This window comes from Platichthys flesus, chromosome 22, assembly GCF_949316205.1.
Source record: "Platichthys flesus chromosome 22, fPlaFle2.1, whole genome shotgun sequence".
Taxonomy (NCBI): Eukaryota; Metazoa; Chordata; class Actinopteri; order Pleuronectiformes; family Pleuronectidae; genus Platichthys; species Platichthys flesus.
The window spans coordinates 8,837,478-8,852,606 of NC_084966.1; the positions used below are offsets into that span (position 1 = coordinate 8,837,478).

Sequence of the window (15,129 nt, forward strand, 5' to 3'; positions counted from 1 at the left end):
GCCAACACTGCAACAAAGCTTTAGGACTCGGTTTGTGGTAGCAGAACTCTTGTATATATTATGCCACCAAAACAGTTGGTCAAATGCTGTTTATTTCCTTTTTGAATCCTACAAACTAAAATGCTTGCATGCAAATTCAGTTCATGTTTAACCTGAATGTCTCCGACTCAATGGGGAAACGGCAACGTGCAAGAAAGACTCACTAACAATCATGCAAACATTTCGAATGATACCCAACCGCAGCATGGACTCGTTTATTTTGGAAATGCACACATATGATTGTCAGTGCCCGACATCCAAGACAGTGGAGCTTTCCATAGAGAATAAGCCACAGTTTTATTGTGAAAACAACACAATACATTATCAATAAAATGAATTTTGAAATGTGCGCTATTCATGTGTGCCAAAATGTGGGGGTCTTTTGGGGATTTTAAAGTATGACATTCACATTTTTAGACCCAGTGCCCATGTTTCTCTGGGTATTTTAAAGACCCCCCTGCTAGCTTTTTACAGTATTACAGCTTGAGCTGTAGTTTTTGCTGTTGAATACATTTGTAATATTTAAGCAATGCACATTAATCCCTGTTCACTTTGGCAAAATGGTGGAAGAAGATATGGAAACAGATATATAAACCTCACCTATGCCAAGTGACACAACATGTGTAATATATCCAGCAAAAGCTTTCAGAAAGGAGTCCTGAAATAGATTGCTAATGAACTGCCCTGAGATCTAACAGCTTATTGGTCTTCTTCAGTGACATTAAGTCTCATCTGTCGAACGATTGAATGTCATTAACTGGGAAGAAAAAACAAATAACATCACTTTATACCCAGAACAGGGTAAGGCATGAGGGGAGGAAGTCAGCTTGTTTTTTTCGACTTCATCATCACCGTGGAATAAGAGAGGAGTCGGACGCACAGACTGAATTATATGGTGTGGTTTCTGACGGGCTTTCGGGCTCAGTCATACGCCGGCAAGCCAAAGAGCTGCGGCCGGAACTCCTCCATGCTCCTCAGCCGCAGCGTGGCCTCCTGGGTAAGGCTGGGGTCTAGGTTGTCATCGGGAATCATCACCACCTGCATCCCTGCCGCCAGCGCTGCCTTCACGCCGTTGGGAGCATCTTCAAACACCAGGCACTGAGCAGGGACAAGAGAGAGGAAAACAAAGTGATATTATCCTATAAGCCTATTAGGTCTACAGGATTCCACCCCTGCAAACGCTGCAGAGCTGAGAGCGAAAACAAAACATGGGCAAAACGGGGGAGCAGGCCACCATTTCCATTTTCAATGTGATGAACTTGACACTCCTCCGAGCAGTATTGTTTACCCCTGCCAGGTGAAATATCCATTTAATCTTCAATTTGAAGAAGGGTGCCCCCTGCAGCCCTGCTTCATTGGCTTTGTTTACAGTTTCAGAAATGCTCTTTGACTCCCGAACCGATACGAGTTGTTGTGCATATCAAGAGGCTGGATACACTTTAGTTTGATAAACAAGTTCTTGGTTTTTTTTTACACTGTAAAAGATGATTTTTTTTCTGAGGCCATGGATGCAGGACTTAGGGACACACAGGGAGCGGCAGCCTGTAATATTTTCACTCAGTCTATAAAAAAAGCAACATTTATTTTACATTCATCCTGGGAAATGTGTGTGTGGCATATTCCTACCAGTGACACTGAAAAGACATGACTTTTATTTTGTTACTTGTTACCTCACTTTATCCCTATTCCCTATTAAAATTGCTTCGGACTGGTGTTTTGATTTCATAATGAAAAAAATAATAAAAGGAAATTAGCTTTTCCCATCCACGGGCACGTTTTAGACAATGGACTTGTGAAACTCTTCCCACTAAGAAACTTAGTGTTAGTCAAACTTCTAATAAGCGGTTGAAATAACTGTTCTATGTTTTAAATCCAGCAAATTAATAAAAATCTGTTATTTTTATTATTCTTGTCATAGGTAACATTGCTGCTCTGTTTTAGTGGATCTCATAAAATAATATAATATGCCTAAAACATTGACTTACAGCGTTTTTCAGTTTAATCTTAAATTTGTATGCAACTTCATCAAATAAATTCAATGTAAAAGGTCATATTTAATGAAGTGTTACCGATCATGTTGAGTTAGTGTCGGTAAATCAAATATCTTGAGAAATATTTAATTAAATAAGGTTTTTTATACATGAAACTTGTGTTTAATGTAGATATTTATGTATAAATATAATTTTATTTAATCAAATCACTCCGAAGTAATTAGATTTATTCACACCAACTCAATATGATAGAAATACTTTGTTAAACATGACACTTTATGTTAACCTTCCTGCTCTGGTGGACAAATAAGTTTTACTGCTCTACAATTTGTCACGATACTGTGTTTCTGTGTTTTCACATCTCGGAGGCGGCAGTCGGTACGGCAACGTTCGCACATGGCGGCCATCTTGCCACAGGCGGCTCGCCCACCCATAACAATAATTCTTGATGTATATTTGTAAAGGGAAATCTTGTACCTATTTAGAACATTATGCTTTATTTTTATTATTAATAAGTATGCAGTATCATAACTTAATCTCTGACTTAAACCCATCCAGTTAAAAATCGGTTGAAAATTGAGCAAGTTATGGTTATTTAAAAAGTACGTACCTTTACAACACAATGTCATGGGTGAGCGAGCTGACTGTGGCAAGATGGCCGCCATGTGCGGACGTTCGACTCTGTTGGCCAAGACATCTCGCCTTTATATATATATCTATGCTCACTACACCCATGCTGTATTGTTTATAGCTTAATAAGGCATAGAGATGAGGCTTTGTTGATGGTGGTGGAGAGGTTCTGCTGCTCATTCTTGAAAATAAGTGATCAGTGCAGACTGAGTTAAGTAATATTAACCACAATTACAATTAGTTAGTGCCTGCATTATCAATAACTTAAATAACAGTTATACTGTTAGGGGTATCACAAACTGTGTATGAGATTTTTCTTTGTAAAGAAGTAACTGTCACAGTGAATCTAGTCTTTTTAAATCTTTGGAAGTGGATGTCGTTTGTGAGGCAGACCTGTGTCAGGGTGACATGCCAGGCCAAGTGAAAAGATGGAAAGCACAAGGCTAATTTTGCATCTGAATAATCTTCTGTTCAACAAGGACATTCCAACAGCTGCAGTAAAACGAATACGGCTGAACCTTCACCAGGAGGTTAATCAGTTTTCAGTATCAATAATCGCATTCAGAAGTATGCTGAAAGGAAGAGAGAAAGCGCCAAGGCTTCGTTCATACCAAGTATTTCACAAACTTTAAAGCTGGGCGCAGAAGCCAGAACGCTCATATTTTCCCAAACAGCAACTCAATAACATAAGCTCCAAACTCATTGTTTATAGGCAAAATTGAGATTGATAAAAATAATTTTGATGACATTTTCATGTTTTGTATGAATGGCTAATGAAGTTCATGGCCAAAAATGGTTACATTACACTCAATGGCATGCAAATCACCAGGGGTCGAATTCAAAATTAAAGGACTTAGTGCATTATATTTAATGCTGAATTGAAATTGGAAATTGCCAGTGCAGGATGTGGGATTCAAAACATGGACAGGGTAGGTATCATAGGTCAAATATCTCATTCAAGGGTCTTCACAGTGAAAGTAAAGCCCACGTTTTCAATTATATAACACAGAGTTGCAGCTGAATCCAATACAATTGAAGAAAATGCCGTCCCCTTCAAATATATAAAAAAAAAAAAAAACACAACAGAACATAAAATGCCTCCATGCTGCTCCAGTGGTGTGATCCAAGTGTCCGGAAGCCCCGACATTCAAAATCGACTCGAACACTGTTTACCCCCTGAGACTCAAAGTGTTTAGTGGACTCCAGCACTTCACCCACCCCTCCATCGGCACAGTGGTGTGTAAATAATGGATTTCATCTTTGGGTTAACTATCCTTTAACAACAGTCAATATTAATTTCTTGAAACCGGAGCGACCACTTGTTCCAAACCTAAAGCTCATTCAGTGGACTGGACGCGATAAAACTATTCTTAACCCAAAATAAGACAAACTTTAGTCATGAGAACAAAAATAGTGAGTATCATACTAATATTATAACTGATATAGGTATATATATAGCTGCTGAGAAATGACACTTAACAAATCAGCTGAAAATAAGTAAGTAATGTATATCTATTAAGTTTTGGTATCTGATGTCTTGACTTAAAGGTAGGGTTGGTACGTAGATTCTGAAGTACTTCATCTTAGTCTGTGAAATCCTTTCCACATCCTGATGGGCATCAATAAAGAAAGCAGCTTTCTCTGGCCCTCACGTGATTGTAATAAACCTGATCAATCATTTTGTTGGGACAGAATGAAATGATATGCTGGCGGTTCTATCTGTCACTAAAAAACCTGCCTGCGCATGGCCGCTGTATCCACAAACCATCAATCCACGGATTAGCTTCAAGGATTGCTCGTGTGTCTGCTGACTCCAATCCCTAATGACCACGTATACACCCTGGATAAACCTACATTGTATATATAAAAATCAATGTGGGGTTCTATATCTGTATATTTTGGTCTTTTCATGCAGTATTTTCATTGCTTCTTTTTGTCCACACAGGTTGTAGTTTTGAAGTGGCCAGAAGTGTTTCACAGAGAGGTCTAAAGACTATTGTTTCGGCAATAATTAAACCACAAAGTGACTTTAGCATGAATTTGAAATGCCTCTTTGTTTCCTTCTTTATTACCAACATTGGATAGAGAATTCATTACTGAGTTAAAACACAGCTTTAACCTTTGTGGTGAAACGGTACTTCAGTGTGAATAAAGGAAACGGCCGTAAAACCGAGTCTAAAGCCCTACAGAAGGAAGCGAAAGCTCAAGTCTGAAAGGCTCGAGGACCTTTGTTCATCTCAACTCTAATACTCAGGTAGAATAAAGGGGGCTCCTCGAGTCTCTTTAAATCCTAATTGACTTCTGTGATGTCACTAAGCCTGAAACTGGATGATGTTGAACAATGCAAGCGGAAACACAGAGTTCACAACAGAGGGCTCGTGCTAATTCCCTTGAATGGGAGCAATTAAAACTAGTAATTACCCAATGAGCTGGCGAAACGACCCTTTAATCTGCCTCCAATGCGCTGTATTGAAATGGATGGACGCCCAGTGACAGCTCAGGTGGATTATAAATAGAAGTTACACAAGTAAGAAAAACATTTTTATAGTTGAATAATGATAGGTCTGTACCAAGTATGTGAACAAACCCAGTCACAGATACATTACAAGGACTGCAACCCAATAGCTAAGACACAGTCTTGCCTGATATTGGGAGGTTGTGGATGATTACATTACATCACATTAAGACAATTCCGACCCTGAGCTTTAGATCAGGGTCGATCATATTGATCAGATTATTCCACATCATGTGAAACTATATGAAAAATGAACACCTGATAGGTGTATATACAGGGTACATACAGGGTACCCATCAGCCCCCCCCCCAATGCTTTTCATTTATTTATATGAGGAGCATGATCCTGTTGCTGGACTGCCACTGACATCGAAACCACTGTCAGGTTTGTTGCTAATCGATAGTTTCAAAATAAAAGCGCTTAAATACAGCAGTTAAACTGTTCCTGGTCTCTCTTTCTTCCCCTCCCCACATCTCTCTCTTTTATCCCACTCTTTCAGCCCACCAGTTTACTCTCTCTTTTTTTCTCGTGCTCATTCTCTGAACTTTTGGGTAACTCTATAATATTCAGAGGGTTCTGACCCTACTTTGAGCAGTGGTTTAAGAAAATGTATTTTGTCATTAGGCTCTGTACAAATTAAAAAAGTAATGGAATTAAATTGTCAAATTAGAGGATGAACTGTGTCTTTGTAAGGTGGGCCACCACATTGATTCTCCATTTTTGTCATATGTTTAATTTATCATGACTTTCCAAAGTCTCTTCGTTTAACTGTGTTTTTCTAGCTCTTCCCCCCCTCACTACAAATTTTGTTTCCTCCACTTTAGTTAGTTCCTCCATTTAACCATTACAATCAGGCAACAATCATAAACTGTCTGAATAATTGATAGGCATCTTCTTTATTCCTCCCAAGAGTAAACACATCAGTAAAATGTAGTCCATAATCTGGGTTAGTATCAAATTAATGCGCTTTTCCACTGAAGAGTCTCAAGAATCCATAACCAGGGACTTCCTGGAACCATTATAACCATTCTAACGACAGTCGTGGCACTAATGGAGCTCGTAAAAGCCAGTTGGGGGGCACCGTCACCAGCAAGCATGAAATAAGCATGCATAAATAACGTTATTTTCAGGCTGTGTTATGTCCCTTATTCTGACAGATTCCAGTAGTGTTTTTGCTGCAGTAATGCTTGTTGTTGTCTGCTCCCCCACCAGCACAAGTCCTAATTGAGTCTATAGTTGGTGGAGAACAGCGGAAACAAAATCAGAACCTCTGCCACTTAATGCACATTACATTCTAAGCCCCTACTGTGGTAAAAGGTGTTAACAGGATTTCCCTCCTGTGATAATGGTTGCTGGAGTGCCAGCGAAATCGAAGAGGTTATTTTCAAGGAAACGAAAGGGGGTTTAAGCGACTTCAATCATTCACACATAAGTAACATGCTTTTGTCTGATTCCAGATGAGTGTGTCTAAAGACGTTCATTTAAAACTACATAGACAGACTGAAAAACGACAGGACAGTCACTGATTGACGATGAAGACTTGTTGGGAGAGATTGTGACACAGAGAAAAGCATCGCTCTCTCAGCTCACATGCACAAAGAATAACCTCTTTTATTGGAAGGCAAAAAATCGATCTGTGATTGGTCAATACATATTAGGGCTGGCCGATGAGATGAATACCAATAGATTATCTGCGACTGGTGCGGGGGCCATTGTTGGTTGTTGTTCTCTTTTATTGGTTAATTGATCAGGAGATATTTATTTAGCTAATATAATGGTCTGCCTCCTCGAGACTTATCCTCTCAACGTATTTTTTTATGGTTAATTTGTCACAGTATCAAGTCTGATCACCACACAATGATTGAGACTTTTATTAAAATGGTGCATATATATCATTCAGCCAGTACTTCATCCGCTTGTTCTTACCACACCTACTGTAAACTCAGACAGGGAGAAAACAACATAATTTGGTTTTAACAAACACCAATCACGTTTATAAAGACGACAAATCACTTCATTCGGCTCTCTCAGCTTGTCAGTTGCATCCAATGTAAGGCAAAAAATAAATACACACAGGATAATTTTTACTCTAATTTGCAACAAGCTCTTTTGTGCATTTGCATTATGTCCATTCCACAATCAGGAGATTCAAATACCTTTCATAAACGTTTTTAGTTGTGATGAGGTTATTGTGAAGTATAGGTTTAATCTGTCTGTTGCTCACAGGACAGATGTAACGGAGAAGAAATCAGTAATCAGTTCTGGATCGTGTCAGGAGAATAAAACAGGATGTACGTGGGTGTGACAGACTGCAAGGTGCAAGGTTGTGCTGCATTTTTAAATGCTGCCCCAAAGAATTGTGGGGCGGCATTTTCTTATTTTCTTTCAAAAAGGATAGCCTGGTGTTTGCTTTGCTAATGGAGACAGGTTATGAAGCATTACACCTCCTTTCTTTATAATCAAGAGAATTCTAACAGCTCGTATTATGGTGGTGGCTGAAAAACTTCCAGGTCATTTCACTTAGGTAGGAAGGTTCCCAAGCAAAATGGAGTATTCGAGCGGAGCTCGAGTCTATTTGGAAAACAAATGAATGCATTTGTTGATGTGAGAGAACACACTGAAATACCCACATGCCTGCCACAGCTGACCACATTTCAGTAAGAAACCACAGCAGCATCAGTATCTAAGCACTGCTGACTATGGCCCAAAACCATTTCCCAATAGAGGCTGTCACACAAAGAGGTGGTGTTCTGCTTGTTAAACAGCCAGCCACAGAGCAACACAGCTTAATATAATGCAACAAGTTGGGAGACAAGAGTTGAACTGCCTTTGCATGCCAGCATAAACCCTCATAACCCAAATTCAAAGTACATCAGAAAAAAACAAAATGACATTGACCAATTGGGCCAAAAATCATTGTGTATGTTGATTAAAGGGCAGTTTTGAATGTTTGTTTTTTGTTGTTCATTTTAATGTTTATGTCCCTGTGTGTGCGCATGTAAAACTGCATTGCTTAACTTTAATGTTAAGCAATGTATCACTGAAACATCGTTAAAATGAATGATAATAAATTCTTACTGCGTGGGAATCTATTTCAAAGAAAATTAAGATTTCAAATATTTTCATTACCACGTGTGAATTATTAGTCAAACTCTATAATAGAGAAAAACTCAAAATCAAGCAACATAATAACAGACTGTCATTAAGAAACTGTTTCCACAGACACATCTTTGTCACAATGACTGTTCACCAGCTCAGAGTCTGACTGTGACAATATCAGGACAATCTGATGTAGCATTTCAAAGTAAAAGCCCTTTGAAATATCATATTGTGACTGTTTTGGTGGTAGCAACAGTAAAATAGATTCTTATGGCATTAGACATTGAAAAGATGGCAGAGGGCAGCTAGTTACTTGGCCGCCCACTTGTTTACCAGTCTGGTTAACTGTTATATCAACAAATAGGGTTAGCGTAACCTTAGAGTTCTGGTGCTTTGTGTAAAAAAGATGGCCTGGAAAGGAGTCAAATTCCCAGCCTTCATTATTGACCCCCAGTCCGTCCCTGCTATTAACTGAAGATCTTCCAGGTTTATGGATCTTCCAGGTTTAATGGAGACATTTGAAGTAGTCACCTTGGGCTTTTTGGAAATGCAACATACACTACTTTCCGACCACTTTCAGAGGAAACTATGTATTAATCATGTTAATTCATGGATCATGATGTTTATTGTTAGTTTTGGCACAGACAACCCATCACAATAGGGGGAAAATAACTTGATATAACAAAGCACAAGCATTATTTACCATATATATGAGACCCAAACCTAATTCACAGCCTAATCTCATTTTCTTAATCCAATGTAGATTCAGTCAGCGCTCAGAAGCCATCATTCATCATTAAATGTGCATACACCCTCAAATCGATAATACAACTCTCAGGGGGACGGAGTGTTGGATCCAAGATTGCAGCTTTGTGGAGCTGATGGGTAACTGATCAAAACAACACCTCTCCAAAATAAACAATTTTCCACTTTTGAAATTGGACATCAAAACCAAGTGACCGGGATAATCTAAACAAAAACTTTTTGTGAATTTGATTCGTTATTGTGCAAACTCATTGCAAAATTCAAACACACCAAGGCCTTAAAAGCTAAAAGGTGTAGGAAGAAAAAAATTTCTATATGCAAATGATTTCTCTTTCTGTATGGACAAAAGATACCTGCATCCTAAATAGCATATTGCAGAGGAATTCGTCGAAAGAAATAAGAACCGCACTAGTATCAGTTGGGCTTTAAACACCCACTTTAATACATCACTCCTTTGTCTGGATTGAATGAATAAACAGCCTTTTTTCAAATAAAGAAAGGAGGGATATACAAGTTCTTAAGAGTCTTTCAGAAAAACAATATGAAGCCTTTTAAAGTTTGGGCCAGAGCGATGCTGACTGGTCTCCTTTCAGTCCCTCTGTGAGGAGACACAGCACCTGCTGGTCCTCGGCTTCATAAAGTGCCATAGAGGGTTTGAAACACATCCACAGACCCGCATCCTAAGCACATGAAAGATTCAGCAGAGCCAGCATATGTGGATTCACTGTGGACCCAAAGGTGAATGTGACAAGACAAAGGGGAGGAAGGGTGAGGCAAAAGCCGTAAAATGTGTGTGTTTGGTGTGCACAGCTACAAATGCACACCTTGGCTATTGTCTCCAAAAACAACTGGCCCACTAACACAGACACTGTCAACTCCCTAAGGGGAGCTTGTTGTGGCCAGATGACAGCAGCCAGTGCCTGCATGCTGGGATTTGGAGAGGATCCAGCCCTTGTTTGGCTGCAAACAGTGCTGCTGGCAGTGGAATTGAATAAGGACGCCTCTACAATGAGCGGCTGCCCTAATTGAGCGTCTTCTACATTTTAGCTGAGTTCACAGGCATCAGGAAGCTCCTGTGTTTATGGGGAAAAGATCATACATGGGGTTTGAGCCGGAGCGGTCGCATGGTGTTGAGTTATTTTGTCCACCGATGAGTGGACACGAGTCAACATTCCGATTAAAGGAAACAATCCCAGCTATTTTGTGTAATTCTGTCAGAAGTCCCTGGTTAACCTATTTCTATATTTCTTTTTAATACTTTATATTATCCTGCTTTCACTTAAAACCTTTAATATTCTCTAAATTCTGATCTGCCGTGTTAAAGTGGAGGAATGGGAACCACTTACCACTCTATAACATGAATGATGCAGCCTCGGGAATTACAGAGCTTAAAACTAAATGTAGAAAGGGTGGAAATTGAGAGTGGTTGCGTACAGTCAAAACAAGATGAGATGAATTTTCATATTATATTTAAATGTGTTCTATGATTCAGTATGTACTGATGGAAAATGGAAAAAAATCCAGGGGAAAGTTTTCTATGCTTAAAAAGAAAATATATAGTTTGCTCAATTTGTGTTCACAATATCCTGAGACCCATAGAGAAAATAAAGACCAGGCCTGAAGTAGGAGGTGCTGAGATAGTTGTAAAACCTATAAAAACATGCTGTGTTTAAGGCAAGTGATGCACCATTACATGGAGTAAGAGGAATAAACATAGAGCTCTGTCTGTTTACACATGTCACTCATTTTGCAAACTGTCTGCACGTGCCCAAGCCTGATCTAAGTTTGAAAGAGTCAAAGGTAAGTGCATGGAAACAAATCCTTATTTTGCTGTTTGCACATCAACAATCCAGTCTGCTTGACCACTCTTAAAACCTGCGAATGAAAAGGAAATGAAGAAAATGCAACTTTTACAGACAGTGTTGCATCAGTGATGCTGACTTCAGGTGCAGCATTTTTGGCAGTGGCAAGTTTTCAGGTGATTGTTTGGCATATCTGGCACAAACAATTTTGGAGGGGTCATCGTTTCATATTAACAACCTACTACAGCGAACCAGTGAAGAGAACCCAAGGATAGACAAGTCCGCAGTAACAGGCTGGGAGACGGACCAAGAGGCTTTGTAGGACACTCGCTCTACAAAGTCCTCAACCTATTTGGCATTACAAGAGCGGCATTAAATATGTGAGCAGAATTGAAGAAAAGGCCAATAGGAGATTTCAGATTAACAGGGGAAATCCAGGAGCGGTTATTGCTGAGACACAAGTTGGGCCCCGACCAACCCTATCTGACTCACCTGGCTAAAGATCCTAGAAGGAACTTAACATTTCACGTCACATGTCGTGAATTGATTTAATGATTTAAGATAACCATTGACTATTATATGCATTTATACAGGTATGAGAAATCCATACCGCCCTCTCTCGTCTTATTGTGGGCAAACGGAACATCCCACCTGAGACAATACCAATTCATTTCATGTATAGGGGGGTTAGAGTTGGCTGGTATATTAAACCACACCATTACACAGAGCTGTTTGTAAGATGCATAGCGATGACGTAATGTATCGTAATTCTCGTTTTGATCTCATTCATTCTGTAGTAAGAGATGTCGAGTTGGCGGGACATGGAATGAGGTGCTCTGGTCTGTATGGGTTAGCCTTTAGCCTAGCATTTAGCCTAGCGCCTAGCCCAGCTTGCCTCCCTTGCTTGTTCCCTCTCCCTCTGCATAAACATGGGCTTTTGCAGCCGGACTGTCGTAACTCATTGCTCTGACCTCCAGGGCAGTCCGCCCCGAACACAGACATTGAGAATACTCAATGGAAAAAGCCTATTTTCTCCCTGATTATCACATCTGCTTTTGTAGCTATATTAAAATAAGACAGTTTCATAACCAGATAAAAACTCTTCCTGGTGATTGATGATAAAAGACCAAAAGCACCAGAGTCACATAATGGATAATGCATCCCAGCAAATTCAGTACCAGGCACACACACACACATTGGTGGCGAAGTACCTAAAAATCGAAATCCTTTTGACGAGTGAAAAAGCGCATTCATTAAAATCCAGTAGAAGAGGCTTCCTTACTATTTTCATTCCTATTGCTACTTTGCTCTGTTCCGAGCTCGATTGATTTCCTCTTGGTTCCGTTCTTTCAAGATATATAATGAAAATGCATCACCCACAAACTAGATGAGAATATTCACTCCAGTTATTGGTCAGGAAGAAAGCAAATACAGGAAGGTGGCAACCTTTTTCCTTGATGCTAGTATAAGATAGGACTTGCGAAACATGATCTGCTCACTACTACACTACTACACAAGCTGCTACAGTTGACACCTTTCCAAACAAATCACACTTAGGGTCCTAGTGTGAAAACACTGCGAGTTCTAACGTGTATAACCCTACATTTAAATCAAATGTATCTATTAATTTAAGCAAACCAGTTACTTATTGCATGCAATAGCTGGGAAATGTGACTGCAGAATAGTCAATATTCTTTATCTCTGCAATGTTGTTCTAATAATGGCCTTGGCAAGTGTAGTGCTGTGAGCACTGCTCCACCAAGAAGTCCCTGGTGGATTCATCGGTACAGCACTGAGAAAAATAATGTCTTAAATAGAATCCCTCCCTTTGAATTACACTATCAACAGACAGATCTGCCGCGCTTCACTCGCTTAGCAGCTTTGTCAGCACGTGGCACTAAGGTGAAGCCAATGTATCAACCACATGTCTGACACTCTGTCTTCATGACCACTTAACATTGATTGATAACATAGATTGAACATGCTATCGTGTCCACCACAGACACAATTCAAATATGTGCTGTATAGTTAACACTACTGACGTCTCCTGCTTTTGGGAATTAACACATGTTCAATGGTGTTTTGAAAGATATTCACAATTTGTACACATCCGTGGCTTTTTAATTGAGCCCAGCTCATTAGAGATGTTTAAAACCAGTTCAGGTCAACTGGGAGAAATCAGGAGAATCATTTGGTGCATACATAATTGAGGTGGTTTGCATGAGTTTTACTTGGATATTCAGATCATGAAAACTGATCTATGTAAAAGAGTCATCACTCACAGCTGATGCATTCTGTCAGCAATGGTTTAAAGGCAGATTCATGGTTCTGCGTAGAGGCTACTCTGTACGTATGCACAGGGCCTGTTGTGAGCATTCATAGTTGTGCGTAGCGGTGTGTGTGTGTGTGTGTCGCTCTGTAATTACACCTGCGAAACACTAGTGGGCATGTCAGGGTACGGCGTGGGGGTTCTGTGTAGGATTCACTTCTACTCGTAGGCTACACCGGAGATTCAATGCAGAAGGATGAATCGGCATTAAGAAGGAAAACCTGTATATTGTCAATGTATTTTAACCTCTACCTTTGTATGAATTTGTTTCTTTCGATGTGCCTTGAGTTGTAACACAAACACAAAATACAACAGGAGGGAATATTGTCTCTTTTACTTCTGTTTTACTTCTGTTCCCTTTCTGATATTAACGGTTGCTTTGAAGAAAAACATTTTTCTATCAAACATATGGTCCCTTAATGACATAGGATGCCTTGTTACACATTATAAACAAGTCCATCTGCTGCTCATTTCTATATAATAATATAACCCAGCAACAATATGAAGTGGCATGAAAAAGTTTGCACAGTTCTGGTCAAAATTGCTGCCACTGTGAACTTTCTTACAGATGCCATCTGTGTTGGAATTCTGTAATCATTTAACATCTATGATTGTTCCTGAATATTTGTACTCGTCTTCCTCTTGCAGGTGATCAGGCTTGTTGGCAAGTATGAATGAGCAATTTACAAAAGTATGGTTAGAGCCAAAACGCTAGTGACTGTAAAGTTTCTATGCTACTGTGTTGAGTTTCTTACGGCCCCGGTCTTCAAAAATAGTAAACAGTAAAATGTCTGGAGTTTGGTGAACAATAAAGACCCATTAAAGACGAGAGTATTTTCACACGGTTCTATTTGTACTGCAATGCAACAGGATATAATGTACACCTGTGGCAGTACTATCATGTTATTGTTATGCAGAACATTTCACCCTTCTTAGTATGTTAGGATTGACTTGCTCCCTGTGGGTAAAACAATCCTGTGCTTTACTCAGAGCTCTTGCAGCTTTGGCTCCCAACAGAAAGAAAGCAGGACGACAAAAGTTGGAATAAAATATGTGAATGTCAAAAATAGCATGTGAACACACGCCAATAAAGCTGTGTGTTTGTGAGTCATGCATGTGTTTCTGTCCTACGTGCAGTGGCGAGTGCATAAGCGACAGTGACAGATCGCCCTCCGCTTCTTCCAAATGATCCGGGAGCCTAAGGCGGCTTGAGCAAGGGATGTGTAACATTTCATCATCTCTGTTGTGGAGAGCCGAAATGAAACCAGTGTTGATGATAGATGGACCTTTACAGTGGAGGATAAGAACTAAGGAAGCGAAAGTGTATGTGTTAGTGCAAGCATCATATGTCAAGAGGTCACAGAACAAGTACATGGTTCAAGGCCTTTGCCTACCTAAGGCCAAATTCTAATGAATGCAATTGGCAACTAAACAGATAGATGGTACATCAACATTTATGCAGGGCATAAAAAGCTGAAAGTCTGTTATGCAACTCTGCCAATAGTATTTACATATTGACGATTTATTTAAACTGCTCAAAGATGCATTCAACGTAAAAAAAAAAAAGTTGGCAGGGAACAAAATGTGTTCAGGAATCAGGATTCAAGAAAAAAAGATGCTAAAAAACTAAATCAATCATGCTTGTAAAAAACACAACGATAGGAATGAAACATGAGGTATGCGCAACAGACAAATATGGTTTATGTAGTAACCCCTTACTTGGGGAGATGTAGAATTATAAAAGTCAAACATTCAATAGATAGTTCAGGCCTACAGTATGCTGCTATAACAAGGAAGTGTTTTGCCTCATACAAAATATATTATAATATAATTATAATAATATATTATTTTAAGAAAAATATTTGGCTCATTTAAAGGATCAGAACCAGTCTCATGTCTGTCTGTTAAGTGCAACACTGGACTCAGAATGTAGACTGGAAGATGGGGGATGAGCTAGTC

The 15,129-nt window shown here is 39.5% G+C and overlaps 1 protein-coding gene across 1 annotated transcript in view; it reads right to left on the reverse strand.

Annotated features, from left to right (window-relative positions):
• Positions 1–317: 317 nt before the first annotated feature.
• The window catches only part of pudp (pseudouridine 5'-phosphatase), a 31,846-nt gene continuing 17,034 nt past the window's right edge, over positions 318–15,129 (reverse strand). Inside the window, exon 4 of the mRNA XM_062381055.1 lies at positions 318–1,137. Coding sequence (XP_062237039.1) covers positions 961–1,137 — 177 coding nt within the window. The 3' untranslated portion in view covers positions 318–960. The remainder of the gene's footprint in view (positions 1,138–15,129) is intronic.